Source organism: Myotis davidii, unplaced genomic scaffold (genome assembly GCF_000327345.1).
Source record: "Myotis davidii unplaced genomic scaffold, ASM32734v1 scaffold176, whole genome shotgun sequence".
NCBI lineage: Eukaryota > Metazoa > Chordata > Mammalia > Chiroptera > Vespertilionidae > Myotis > Myotis davidii.
In genome coordinates, this window is record NW_006287911.1 from 666,462 (window position 1) to 681,179 (window position 14,718).

The 14,718-nt window shown below is 41.2% G+C and overlaps 1 protein-coding gene across 2 annotated transcripts in view; it reads right to left on the reverse strand.

Annotated features, from left to right (window-relative positions):
* The window catches only part of PSMA6 (proteasome subunit alpha 6), a 35,028-nt gene extending 26,392 nt beyond the window's left edge, over positions 1 to 8,636 (reverse strand). Inside the window, exon 1 of one of the 2 annotated variants that reach the window (XM_015561315.1) lies at positions 8,388 to 8,636. In XM_015561315.1, coding sequence (XP_015416801.1) covers positions 8,388 to 8,463 — 76 coding nt within the window. In that variant the 5' untranslated portion in view covers positions 8,464 to 8,636. The remainder of the gene's footprint in view (positions 1 to 8,387) is intronic. The other variant, XM_006759701.2, reaches the window with a different exon arrangement.
* Positions 8,637 to 14,718: the final 6,082 nt, after the last annotated feature.

Here is a 14,718-nt window from a genome sequence, read left to right on the forward strand (position 1 = left end):
AGAACAGTATATGTCTATATCTATATCTATATCTATATCTATATCTATATCTATATCTATATCTATATCTATATCTATATCTAAATTGAACATCTCTCTTTTCTGGGATTTCTATATTGTTCTTTTTATAAAACTACCTTTACATCTATACCATACTATAGGATTACTGTAGCTTTACAGTAAATATTAAAATCAGGTAGTGAAAAACTTCAACTTATTCAGATGCCATTGTAAGAACCTGGCTATTATTTAACAGGAAAGGAATAAAAGGGAGACCACATAATATAGACAGGCCATTTTCACAGCTTTGCATTTAACACTCCAACTCTGTTCCCTGATGATCGATGGGGGAAGGGACTGGACAAAGGCACTTTGGCCCCGTGCCCAGTCAGGTCTGAGTGTGTTGGGAAGGCGCTTCCCCTCCACTCACACCTGGGAGCTAGTCAGTGGCCAGAATAGGTGTGGCCACTGCAAGCTGTGAAACCCAAAGATTTAAACTTTTAAACAAAGGAGCACACTGAGCATGTGGGATTCCACACAATGGATCACTGGACTGAATCTGGACTGGATGCTAAACTGCACTGGGCTGCAACGTGGAATGGGAGCTCTGGACAATGGCCTTGCTACTGGCTCCACTGGAATCCTAGATGCACCTCTTTCAGGACTCCTTTTTTAAAATATATGTTATTGATTTTTACAGAGAGGAAGAGAGAGGGATAGAGAGTTAGAAACATCGATGAGAGGGAAACATTGATCAGCTGCCTCCTGCACACCCACTACAGGGGATGTGCCTGCAACCAAGGTACATGCCCTTGACCGGAACCGAACCTGGGACCCTTCAGTCCGCAGGCTGATGCTCTATCCACTGAGCCAAACCAGGTAGGGCAGTTTGTGATAATTTTTATGCAGCATAGAAAATTAATACAATAGTTTTAATTGTTTATATTAGAAAGGTTTAAAATCAAAGACTTAAGTTTCCACGGTAAGAAACTAGAAAAGGGCAAAGGTAAACCCAGATTAGAAAAAAAAAGAAACAGTAAAGACCAGAAATCAAAGAAATAGACAAAAGAGAACATCAGAAAACAAATAATAAAATGAAATAAATAATAAATAATAAAATAAGTAAACTTTAATCCGTTCAACAACTGCATTAAATGTTAATGGACAAAATACTCCAATAAAAAGTAGAAATTGCCAGAATGGATAAACTACACAAACAAACCAACAAAATTATAAACGCTTTGGTATGCTAAAAAATGGTCCCTAAGTGATACCCATATTCTAATCCCTAGAACCTATGAATATTACCTTTTATGGCTTAAAAACAAGGATCTTTGCAGATGTGATTAACTCAAGGACCTTGAGAGGGTAAGGTTATCCTGATGGGTTCAAAATGCAATCATATCACATATATGAGAGAACCAGAGGGAGATTTTACACACAGAGAATGAAAAGGTGATGTGAAGAGGCAGCAGAGTAAAATTTGACAATGATGCTGGTCTATGAGATTGAAGTGATGAAGCCATAAGCCAAAGAATGCTGGGAGCCTCTAGAAGTGGACGAAGTGAAGAATACATTCTCCCTAAAAGCCTCCAGAGAGAGCACAGCCCTGCATGACACTTTGATTTTGATCCAGTGATACTAATTTTGGACTTCTGGTTTCCAGAACTGTCAGAAAATACATTTCTGTTGTTTAAGCCACCAAGTTTGTGGAAATTTGTTACAACAGCCAGAGGAAACTAATATAAATCTCTAGCTAGAATAATCAAGGAAGTGAGAACACAAATCATCAGTATCACGACTAAAGGAGGGATTATTACTATAGATATTACAGAGGTAAGGAACAATCACTTCAATACAGATGATTCTTATATCTAGGTCACTATCCTTAATATACTGCCTAACTGTCTATTGTTTGCTTTTATTACCCAATTGTTCAGAACACAATTTTGGCCTAAAAAACATTCCATCTATGGCCACAGAGAGCTATTAGTTTGTCATACTTACCAACTCTCTTCTTACATTACCCTTTATGTTTATAGATCCTGATTCTTCCCACACTCATGTCTTTGTTTCTTTATGTCCAGCCTGGATTGCCTTCTCACTCTTATGTCCACCTAGCCAAAGCTTGCCCTTCCCCTTTAAGCCCCTGCCATTTCCCATGAACACTTTCTCTGGATTCCGGTAGAATTTCCTATTTCACCACTAAGGTTAGCATTTGAAAATGTGTATTTCTACCTTCCACATCCAAACTGGAGAGTCAAAGAAAGCAGGAACCAAGAAACTTCAAAATTAAATTTGCAACCAGAAGATACTAAGCAAAAGCCAACTTACTGAAGTTGGCTTGGAATGCATGGTTTTCTAGAAAGATTCAAATTAACTAAAAGTCAGATAAAATAAAATTAGGATTTAGTTTTTCGCACATAGCAAAATCATCTAGGGCTGGCACGTATTTTGCAGTTTTCAAATTCCCACCAATCCTTGTCATATCTCACCTAGCATGTTGCACTCATTTGTATTATTTATCTGGTCTGCTTACATACAAAATATAAAAGCCACAAAAGATAAGCAACCCTCCATCACAGAATAAAATCTTGTCCCACAAAATGAAAATTATTTACATATTAAAAAATGTTCAATAGAGAATGCACTTGTGAATTTGCTAGAATTCATTAAAGTGGCCCTCTTCCTCTCTCCCTCTCTATATAGGCTAGTGCTGACCAAAATAATCTTCTGTGATGACAATGTTCTATATTTGCATTGTCCAATATAATAGCCATTAGCTACATATGGCTACTGAGTACCTGAAATGTGGCTAATGCAACTGAGGAATTGAATTTTGAAGTTCTTAAAGAATATCATTCCTACTTCTCTGAACTTCCCTTCTCATCTTTCACTGCTTCCACCTCTTCAGCCAGCTCCTTAAATTGGTATTTCCCAGAATTCTGTCATTTCTCCCTATACCTGGGTGATTTTATCTTATCACTATTGTCATTTTTACCTCTGAATCTATACTTGCAAATCTCATGCCTATTTCACCCACAGGCATGTAAGACAATAAACTCCTCTCTCTGCAAATCTGCTACTTTTCTTATAGTCCTTATCTCAATGGTATTACTAACCACTCAGTTTTCCAAGCTACAAACCTGGGTACCATCCTTGATTCTTCACCCATTCTCTCTCAGATGTCCACTTTTATATCTACTCAGAGTCTCCTCTTTATCCTTTCTTTCTCAATACCTCATTAAGATTTATATGGTTTAGTTAACAAGTTTATAGTTGGTCTTCCTGCTATCAGCCCCTTTCTATGGCAATTCTAATTCTAAACTCAACCCTCCTGTATTCTGACTTAATAATCCTTAATAATGACTTTTGCTAGCTATGTCCAAAACCCATGGGACAAAGTCTAAACCAGCCGTGGGCAAACTAGGCCTGCGGGCGATTCGGCCCGTTTGAAATGAATAAAACCAAAAAAAAAAAAAAAAAGACCGTACCCTTTTATGTAATGATGTTTACTTTGAATTTATATTAGTTCACACAAACACTCCATCCATGCTTTTGTTCCGGCCCTTCGGTCCAGTTTAAGAACCCATTGTGGCCCTCGAGTCAAAAAGTTTGCCCACTCCTGGTCTAAACCCTAGCATGGTACCCAAATCTCTCTAAAATTTTGCTACAATCTATTTTTCCAGTTATCACTGTCTATGCTCCAGTCACACTGACCTATGCACTGGTCCCCCAAAAGTTCCTTATCTAATCTCCATCTAAATCAATTCATCTTCTCCGAGGAACCTTTCCTGGCTCTCCCTGGAAGTGTCACTTCTTTCAGTGCCTTACTTTATACTGTTATTTTAGTACTCACCATGTTATAAATTCCAATAAAATTTTGTACACTTGAATCCCCATTATAATACTACTAACATAAAATATGTATTTTGTAATAATTTCCAGAAAAACAGAAACTGCCAGGTAAAGGACCTAGAGATAACTTAATAACCAAAGAATATCTTCTTAAGGAACAAATTATACTGCCCCCCACCCCCTTGCCCATAGCAGAGGTGAGAAGGAAGGCCACTTAAGAAAAAAACAGAATGGTTTATGGGCAGCATTGAAAAGGCGTATTTATTTTTTAAGGCCAGAATTCAAATGCTGGAAATAGTAATTATACATTTTATTTACATCATTAAAGATTTTATTTTATTTGGACAAAATTTCAGAAACTTGCAAAACTGGCAAATGCTATTACGGTAATCTTAGTAATCTGTTCTTGAATGCCCAAGACTATACAAGAAAATGATAACTAATAGCCCATTTCCCACTTAAAAAAATATATTTTATTGATTTTTAGAGAGGAGTGGGATAGAAACATCCAACGGCTGCCTCCTGCATGCCCCCTACAGGGGGTTGAACCAGCAAGCTGGACATATGCCCTGACCATGAATGGAACCATGACTTGCTGGTTCATGGGCCCACGCTCAACCATTGAGCCACACTGGCTGGGTCCATTTCCCATTTTTTAAATGGGATAAATTATAATGAATTACACTCAACGGTTGAGTCCCCATTTGTTTAGATTGTAACTTAAATAATAGTAAAGTATGTACCTATACGTAAATATTTGGTTGAACCACACGAAAGTCATTTTATAGGTAAAAAAATTATCAAAACCGACCTAACAGCAAACCATAAAATTAGAATGCTTCCTTGATCACTAACAAAATGGTTAATGAATTGTTCTGTATAGAGACCTCTTTCCACAGTAATCTCTTACTCTGCTTCCTTCCCTACAAATTTCCCCAGCACTTCCCCAACATTTCTGGGACTTATTTTTTGTGTAATACTGGGGGAAAACAGGAACTAGATATAAAAGGCACTGTGACTAAGTGTTCAGGACAAGCACACAATGCTAGACAATGGCTCACAGTAGGTTCCTACCAATAGTGGAGATGCACATCCCCTTTATGGATGCTCATCAGCATCTACAGGTGATTTTGAAGTTCTGCCAATTATAGGAATGCACCTCAAAATTTTTCTCATAATTTTATTTAAAGTGTTGTACTGAGTTTTGGGAAACAATACCATTCCCTCCCCCATATAAACACGGGCTGGTGAAAAAATGAATTGAAAGATCCATATATTCTATGAAATTTGGTTATTAAAAGAATTGTTCTGGGGCAAGAGGTAGGTTGATACTCTGCAGGCCATGTCCATGTTCAATTTCAATGCCACATGACTAGAAACTTTCTGTTAAGGTTTTTGGAAGTTGTTCATTCTGTCTTTCGCTAACCTTGTAACCTAAATACGAAGTGTGTTTCATTTCAAGTGCCTCCAAACATTACACTTTCAAACAGTGACCTACAAGCAGATGGCGTCACTAAAAATCTTGGCACTGGTGGGAAGGGGAATATGAAGTTTCAAAACATAGCAGTGTTTGATCTCGTTACTTTTTGTATGTAGTTATAATAGGTAATAGGTATGTATTTATGTATGCATACATATAGATATATGCATGTGTACACACTGACATTAAACTTCAAATCAGATTCAAGGAAGGCATGAGAAGTCTGGGTTGAGAAACACTATTTTAAAACAAGAGTATTTTTTTTTTTAACAGCAAAAGAGGCAAACAAACAATTAGTGCTTCTGAGTCCATTTATTTGTAAACTCCTGATTCCATTTTTGTCACTTATTTCTTCCTGACAGCATCCTTCACAGAAACAATTATTGAGCACTTCCTATGTGACAGACACTGTTATAAGTACTTTACATCTATTAACTCATTAAATCCTTACAGTCCCATAAAGTAGGTGAAATTATTATCTCTCTTTTACATATGAAGAAAGTTCTCAAAGTTGGTGTGGAGCAAGGACTTGAACCCAGGAATCCTGGTTTCAATCTCTTTAGTCTATCTCTACCAGTCCATTTCTTTCCTGTCCTTTATCAATGTGCTCCTTAGAAGCATCTAGAGAGTGCTCACATCCACCTGGCAGGCAAATTCAAGTGACTGCTCCTCTCCTCCCTTGCCAGATCTATGCAGCAAAAGATCAGAGAGCAGAAGGAGGCTTTGAAAACAGCCAGGCTTATTTGCTCCACCTGGGCCTTAGTGGCCCAATGATAACTTTGGGAATTCCTAAAATCAGATTTCAAAGGTAGGTGCTCTGTATATAGCTCTACAGATTTTCTACACACACGCACGGGCACGCGCATGCACACACCTTGAATACATATGTCAAGAGAAAATTTTCAATAGTTACATAGGGTACAAATGACAATCAAAAATCTTTCTTGCACCAGCTGGTTTGGCTCAGTGGATAGAGCATTGGCCTGCAGACTGAAGGGTGCAGGGTTGGATTCTTGTCAAGGGCACATGCCTGGGTTGCGGACTCAATCCCCACTACAGGGCGTGTAGGAGGCAGCAGATCAATGATTCTCTCTCATCATTGTTGTTTCCTCTCTCTCCCTCTACCTTCCTCTCTGAAGTCAATTAAAAAAAAAAATCTTTCTCCCTGCCCTGGCCGGTGTGGCTCAGATGGTTAGAGTGTCGTCCGTACACCAAAAGATGGCAGGTTCAATTCCATCAAAGCGTGTGCAGAAGGCAACCAATTCATTTTTCTCTCTCACATCGATATTCCTCCCCCCCCCCTCTGCCGCAATTCCTCTCTCTAAAATCAATTTTTAAAAAAATTTTTCTTCCTACTCGCTGGAAGCAAACACTGTCAACAGTTTGTTTATAATTATGGTTCATAGGCCGATGCCCAACCACTGGGCCATGTCATACTCACTTTTCCATTAATCTTTCCTTCCCTTGTCATTTTCCCACTTTTGTTATATTATTTTTCCACTATCAATGGAGCAACTAATCTAATACACCAAAAGAGAAAAACAGGCATCTAATAATCCTTACTGAGCACTTAATACTGTACAATTACTCTACATACATCACCTTATTTAATCCTCAAAACAACCACAGGGAATTATCAGCCCAATTTTGCAAAGAGAAACTAGACTAAAGTTGTATCATTTGGATGGCTAGTATGGAGCAGAGCAGGTATCTGAATCCAGGTCACGGCTCCAGGGCCTGAGCTCTTCACCACAATACTGCTTGCTCATACTAACTTTTCTTTCACTTTCCTTTTCCTAGCGATGTCTAATAAGTGCCATGAACAGCAATGGGAGCGTGTTATTTTACAAGGCAGAGTTTAAAATCATTCTACTAGATATTATTGATCATATTTCTGTCTAGATATTGGTCATTATTGATCAAAATATTGATCATATTTTTCAATTGTGGATGAGTTAAAAGGGTTACTGAATTACCCAATATGATGTTGTTTTCTTGCTACATTATATTAAGTATGTAGCCATATAGCAGCCTGGTTTCATTCCAAATTAACTTTATTTCTAAAATGTACAGGTGAAGAGAACCTCAAATATAGGCCAACTCTTTCCTTATGCTTTCCAAACACAGGTTGTATTACTGTCCTTGCCAAGGCACTGAGGTGCTAAACTCACTCAAAAATAAAACCATTCTGGGCCACGTGTAAATCAGGATCTCTTGATATTAAATTCTCTATGTCAAGAGATTAAGGATCCGAATTAGAATCATAACCTAAACGCTGACACCACTTAGAGCCAATAAAATACACCGTAATACTGAACAACTGATAACGAGTATAGTGTTCATTCCCACTAGAGTTGTTACAATTCAGAGCCAGCTTGTAAACTACACCAGTCAAACAGATACGGCTTAAAAGGGGATGTTTCACCAGCAGCTCTACAACTGACAATCGTTCTTTCTACCTACCAGTTTTCCAAAGATGTCCTGAACTCTGCAAATACCAGTAAGTTGGTATTTTTTCTTTGTCTCCGTTTGTTTACGTTATCTGGCACTCCCTTAAAGTTCAATATAAGAGAGGCTGTGGCATCTTTGTATCCCTTAAGACTAGCGGTATCTGGCACATAGGAGGCCCTGAATGCCTGTGTGGAAACAACTACCTCAGGACAAGGAAGTGCATGCTGCAGACAAAGGAAAACGGAGCGGGAACGTTTTAATTGGGAGAAGTACAGGCATCGAGTCCACCCAGGGCTAGGCCAAAATGTAACAAGTTCCTAGGCCTCAGGAAGTCGGGAGGCAGACGTTTGGGTCCTGCCTTCCTTAACTCTTCATTGTGTCCAGGCAGTGCGGCCGCCCGCCCTCCACAGCAAGAGGCCTCAGCCTTCGGGCCCCGGAACCCTGCCTCCAGTCTGGGGGGAGAACACCACGGGACGTCCACCCAGACTAGGCCCTTCTCCCGTCCCAACTCCGGCCATGCTTCAGCCCCGGACTAAACTCCGGGCCGCGCCATGACAGGGCATTTCGAGTGGATCAAAGGCGGACCTGGTTCACTCACCTACTTGGTAGAGCCGGCCCTCGGGTGAAAAAATGGTAATGTGGCGGTCAAAGCCTGCGCTGGAACCGCGGGACATGTTGATGCAGCCACTACTTCAAGAACGGTCTCTGGGCCCGGTAGCTCCCTAACCAGGCGTACAAGCCCCTCCGGAAGTCGCAGCGACTGCTTCCGGTGCATCGGCCAGATTCATCCGCTCTTGCGCGCCGAACTCACGACTCCAGCGTCGGTTCGCGCGCGGAGGGAGCGCCGAGCCCCGCCCCTGGTGGGGGTGGGGAAAGGGCCGTAGGGGCTCGGCGTGCGCTTGCGTCGGGGTCGGGTCTGCGCAGGCTCAGGATGCCCGGTGAAACGCGGTGGTTGTGGTTTAGAGCTGTCGTCTGGAAAATGAATTGACTGTAACAAGAACGAAAAAACTTTCTGGGGTCCAGGGTAGTGATTTGCCATTCACTGTGACCTAAATGAATCGTGTATTCCACAATCTCGCGTTAGTTTTGGGCCCTGTATAACCAGCCTGCGTCTAGATTGCTGGCGTCATTTCTAACCTATTCTTTAAATAAAATAAAATAAAAAATATATGTTGATTTCAGAGAGGAAGCGAGAGAGAAAAAAAACCATCAATGATGAGAAGGAATCATTAATCGGCCGCCTCCTGCACGCCCCACACTGGGACTCGAACCCACAACCTATTCTTTACCCACCCACTTTCCTTCATGCTGTGGGGAGAAATGGATTGCAGCCGTTAATTTTAGTTACAGAAGGGAGCGGGTTCTGGTAGCCACTGGCAATAGAAAAAGTTTCTTCTGAATACAAAATGAAAAACATGATGTTAGGCTTGTGTGCCCCTCCCCCCTAGTTTGTGCACCAGGAAGGCCAGATATACCAAGGTTTCTGGCACTTTAATGCCTGCCGTAAGTACATTCTTAAGGGGGTATTCTTACCTCTTTAATATATTTCCTCTTAAATTCACTTTCCATTTAAATGAAAAATTTGTAAGAACTTAAGCAGTTTCTTGAGGAACCTCCAGTTTCTCAAGAGTGTTTTTTAAAATAAATAAATATTTTATTAACTTGAAAAAAAATTCAAAACTGAAACATGATTGAGAAAATACTTAAGTGCAAACAGCATCTCTGGCACACAGGGTACTTTCCAGCTCTGCCTAATTCCCAAGTGTCCTGATAAAAGTCCCTTGCTTTGGTTCAGGTCCCTTTACTCAGGGCCAACCCCTCCTGACCTTTTTTTTTGTTTGTTTTTAAATATATTTTTAGTTATTTCAGAGAGAAAGGGAGAGAGAGAGAGAGAGAGAGAGAGAGAGACATCAATGATGAGAGAGAATCATTGATCAACTGCCTCCTGCATGCCCTTTACTGGGGACTGAGCCCGCAACCCAAGCCTATGCCCTTAACTGGAATCGAACCTGGGACCCTTCAGTTGCAGGCTGACACTCTATCCACTGAGCCAAACTGGCTAGGGCTCCTCCTGACCTTTTGAGTATTTTTTCCCTCAGACTCTGAGTGAGCTTCGTGTACTGTAATTCCTATAGTTTTCCTATTGGTACATGGGAGGATGCTCAACCAACTGAGTCACACTGGCTAGGGAAGTTTGGGGATATTTTAAACTACACACACTGCAGGCTGTAAGAATTATTTCTCACATTAAACAAATCCTGATTCCTTCTTGAGGTTGTATTTAAGCTGGGCCCTGAAAGGCACATAGGATTTTTGGATGCTACATACACTTTTTTAAAAAAATATATTTTATTGATTTCTTACAGAGAGGAAGGGAAGGGATAGAGAGAAACATCGATGAGAGAGAAACATCGATCAGCTGCCTCCTGCACACTCCTACTGGGGATGTGCCCGCAACCAAGGTACACGCCCTCGACCTGAATCGAACCTGGGACCCTTCAGTCTGCAGGCTGACACTCTATCCACTGAGCCAAACCAGTTAGGGCTATACACTTTAATACTGGAAGGAATCAACCTTATTTTCAATTGAAACATAAACTGAAAGCTAGGATTAGATGTGTTTTGCTCCACAGTATATCTCAATGCCAAACAGTTCCTAGCATGAAGTACTCAGATCATTCACTGAATATGCATTCTCACTATTTGGGTTTTCTATTAAGTTTGTTTTTTTATTTGAAGAGATTTATAAATAAATGAGAAATCCAGATCTCAAAAACTTTAAAAGATCAGAGATTTTATATTAGAATTTGAGATTTTTCCACATAAGCAAATGAATTCCTCTGTGAAATCTTTCAGAAAGACAAAACCCCTTCTGATTCCATTGCTAAGGGAAATCCCCTGGTAGCAGATTTCATTGGGTGTCAAGCAGCAGCTAAACTCCTCAACCAGGTGGACTTCCCCTTGGGTTGAGCTTTCACCAAAGGCTGAGTACAAATACTCCTGCAGCTTTAACACAAGCCTATGGGGGCAGACTTGCTGTGTTGGTGTGGAAAGTTTGATCTTCCTCTATGTGGGGCCACCAAGTTAGACTTTTTGAAATGACTTTCTGGTTTTTTGAAAAATTTCAGAGATGACTTGACATCTCGTGAATCTTGGAAAATCTCCTGGTGGCTTCCGTTTGGCAAGGCTCACATTCTCCCCTGGGCGTGGAGGTAGGTGGAAGGTAGGGGTTACCCAGAAGGCAAAGGTAAAGAGTGGCAGCGTAAGTTCCCAGTGACTGCAGACATGCCGAATGCCATGGTGTTTAAAGACAAATAAGAATTTAGCCCTTAGCTTATGATGCTCGGCTGGCAGTTTCAGAGCCAGGGAATTAAAAAAAGAAAACTTATCTGTGTTTCTATGTGACATTAGCAGATGTTGAAACACATCGCCCTGTAAGTTGGCCATAAACACTGGTAATAGAGCATCTTAGGAAAGTTAGGATTCCCTGATATGAAGGGGGTGTGGCCAGGACAGAGCTAGGGATGTAGCAGCTCTGGGTGAACAGCTGGAGTGAGGTAGAGCTCTGCCCAGCTCCCTGGCCAGACTTTCACCAATCAGATGCTGCCTCAGGGGACTAAGGGCAAGAACCTGGCTCTCTTTGAATCATTCTCACACCAACCTGTCCTGCAGTTCTTCCAATAACTATTGTAGGCTGCCTAGGAATTGTCATTCTGGCTCAGTCTCTGGGAAGGAGAAAAGGGTGGTTTCTCTGTACTCCAGTTCTATCATTTATGGGCAAAGGAGAGGGACAAATGAAGCATCAAATGTGAGTTGGGGTGTGCTTTCATGAGGCATTTGATTATGCTTCTCCTCAAAAACCCCTTAACTGACCAGATTCCAATAAAGCAACACTTCCCTGCCCCCTTGTCCATAAAATCTAGTTCTCTCACCCTCCAGTACTAATGGTGAGTACAAAATGGTGTCCAGCAACACAGCAGTCACACAACTGGCATTCCCCTCCTCTCTCCTTTCTTTAACTCAGTGCCTGGATTATATCATTCATCCTAATAATAATAATAATGCCATCCTTTGATTTGAAAGGGAATAAACTTTTATCAGCTCAACCCAAAGGTCATTTAACTAAAACTACCCCTACTATAGAGCCCAAACCGTTAGCTTTCAGTTTACCATTGATTTTTAGGTATAACAACTTCAGTATTAGCCTCTTACAACTTTTGATGTTTTTCTTGTTTTACCAAATTCCTCCTTAAATGAAGACCCAGTGCTCGACTGACCAACTGATCTTTTGTTTCTGAAAGCCATGGACTTTGAGAAACACTGAGAATTCTTGTGGGTCTCCACAGAATACTGGAAGGAGCAATGCGAGACCCCAGCTGGCTTGGGCTTAACCATTGGTGGTTTTTAACATACAACTTCCCCTTAGGCATGATAACAGGAAAGCCTTATAGCTTGAGAAAGAGCAAATGTTCCCGTGAAAAATAAGATGGGGAAGGGAGGGACCTGTGTCTTGAACATGGTCAGGCTCTGTTCTGAGTGTCAGAAACGCTGAATTTGAATTTGAACCTTGCCACAGACTAACCTGGTGACTATGGCCAAAAGGTGAGCATGTTGTATCAACCTTAAAGGTATAGAGGACAAAAATATTAATTATGACAGTGAAAATAAGCCACTTACTAGTAAGCTTGAACTCACTTGTTCTCTGTGAAAGGAGGGGGGACTGGTAAGGCCTGGATTGCTGGTTATTTTGCTTTGATCTATCCCTAATTCAGAAGGAAACCAAGTATTATACCAACCTGCACTGTACTCTGCTGTTGTTCAGAAGTGAAACTCAGTCTCTTTTCTTAATTTGGAAAGCAGCCAATTCTTACCCACTCTGTCCCATACACATGCAGCCTCACCCGTGACTGTGGACAGGAGGATTGGAACAGTAAGAATCAAACAGTTCATTTAGATTTTCAACTCATGGTGCAATTCACTCTGTTCACCATCCTCACCTTTACACCCACCCCCACTCCAGCCGCTTGATCAGATGGGGAAAGGAAGGTGCAGAGGTTGGCCAGGAACCAAGAAAGTGAGTCAAGAACAGAGAGGAAATAAGACTCAACAGCCTTCCCTTTAGCCTAGAGATAGTTCCTCTTCCTTGAGGTTTCCTAATTGGCTTCCTCTAATTCCTATTTTCTTACCTCAAAATTAAGTCATCTCTGATGCTCAGAAAAAGCCTAATTCCCTTGGGATAATGGCAGGGAGAGCAAATACTAAATGAGGTTTCTGACCATTATCACCAATATTTTCAGTCACTAATTTAGGAACCAGTTCTTGAGAACCCAGTTATTGATGAGAAAGCAAAAGAGTGCTCTAGTTTTATTTTTCACTTGCTGTGAAAGGACTTGATAGACCTCAGCTAAAGCCCCCAAACTTCACCACCTGCACTTCATTCATAGTGGTGAAACAAAGGCAAGTTTCAAAAAAAATCAATCACAGGCCCTGTGACAGTGAAAATAAACCACCTGGCCAGGGAGCTTAGTTGGTTAGTCTGTTGCCTGATATGCCAAGGTGAGGGCTTAATCCCCAGTCAGGGCACATACAAGAATCAACCAATGAATGCATAAATAAGTGGAACAACATATCAATGTCCCCGCCCCCCCATTCCCTGCCTTTTCTCTCTCCCTGTAAAAAATCAACAAAAACAAAAATCAACTACAGGCAGCAGATCTAAAACATTTTTTTAAATCATTTATTTCAGAGAGGAAGGGAAAGGAAAAGAGAGATAGAAACATCAATGATGAGAGGGAATCATTGATTGGTTGCCTCCTGCTCCTTGGACCGAGCCAGCTACCCAGGCATATGTCCTTGACCGGAATCAAACCTGGGATCCTTCAGACTGCAGGCTGACGCTCTATCCACTAAGCCAAATTGGGTAGGGCTAAAACATTTCTAAAGATTAAGTACAGCATAGGGAATGCAGGAATCCTATATAATAAAAGGCTAATATGCTAATTGACTGAACAGAGGAATGACCAGTTGCTATGACACACACTGACCACTAGGGGGCAGGTGCTCAATACAGGAGCTGTCCCCTAGTGGTCAGTATGCTCCCACAGGGGGAGCACAGCTTGGCCAGAAGTGGGGCTCTCAGCTGGTGAGCGCAGTGGCGGTGGTGGGAGCCTCTCCCACCTTGGTGGCAGCGCTAAGTACCCCTCGGGGGAGTGGGCCTAAGCCAGCAGTCGGACATCCCCCAAGGGGTCCCGGACTGTGAGAGGGCACAGGCTCAGCTGAGGGATTCCCCTCAACCCCCCAGTGCACAAATGCCGTGCACTGGGCCTCTAGTGTAGTAAATAATATTGTAATAACTATGTATCGTGCCAGGTGAGTATCGGAAATATTGTGAGGAACACTTTGTAAAGTATATGATTGTCTAGCCACTATGCTGTATACCTGAAACTAATACAAAATAATGAATGTAAACTATAATAAAATGTAAAAATATCAGGAAAAAAACATTTTCAAGATTGAAAACTCTGGAATGATGTGTTATAGGTACAGAGCAAATTTTATCATAGTGGTCGAAACCGGTTTGGCTCAGTGGATAGAGCGTCGGCCTGCGGACTGAAAGGTCCCAGGTTCGATTCCGGTCAAGGGCATGTACCTGGGTTGCGTGCACTTCCCCAGTGGGGGATGTGCAGGAGGCAGCTGATCGATGTTTCTCTCTCATCGATGTTTCTAACTCTCTATCTCTATCTCTCTCCTTTCCTCTCTGTAAAAAATCAATAAAATATATTTTAAAAAAATTTTATCATAGTGCCATGTACATAGATGCCTAATAAGTAAACATTGAATTGATTTAAGACATGGGGGAGGTATGACTATAATGGTATGACTATAAAGAGTGGCATTGAGAAATTATTTCTTGAGGATCAGTTAAAATA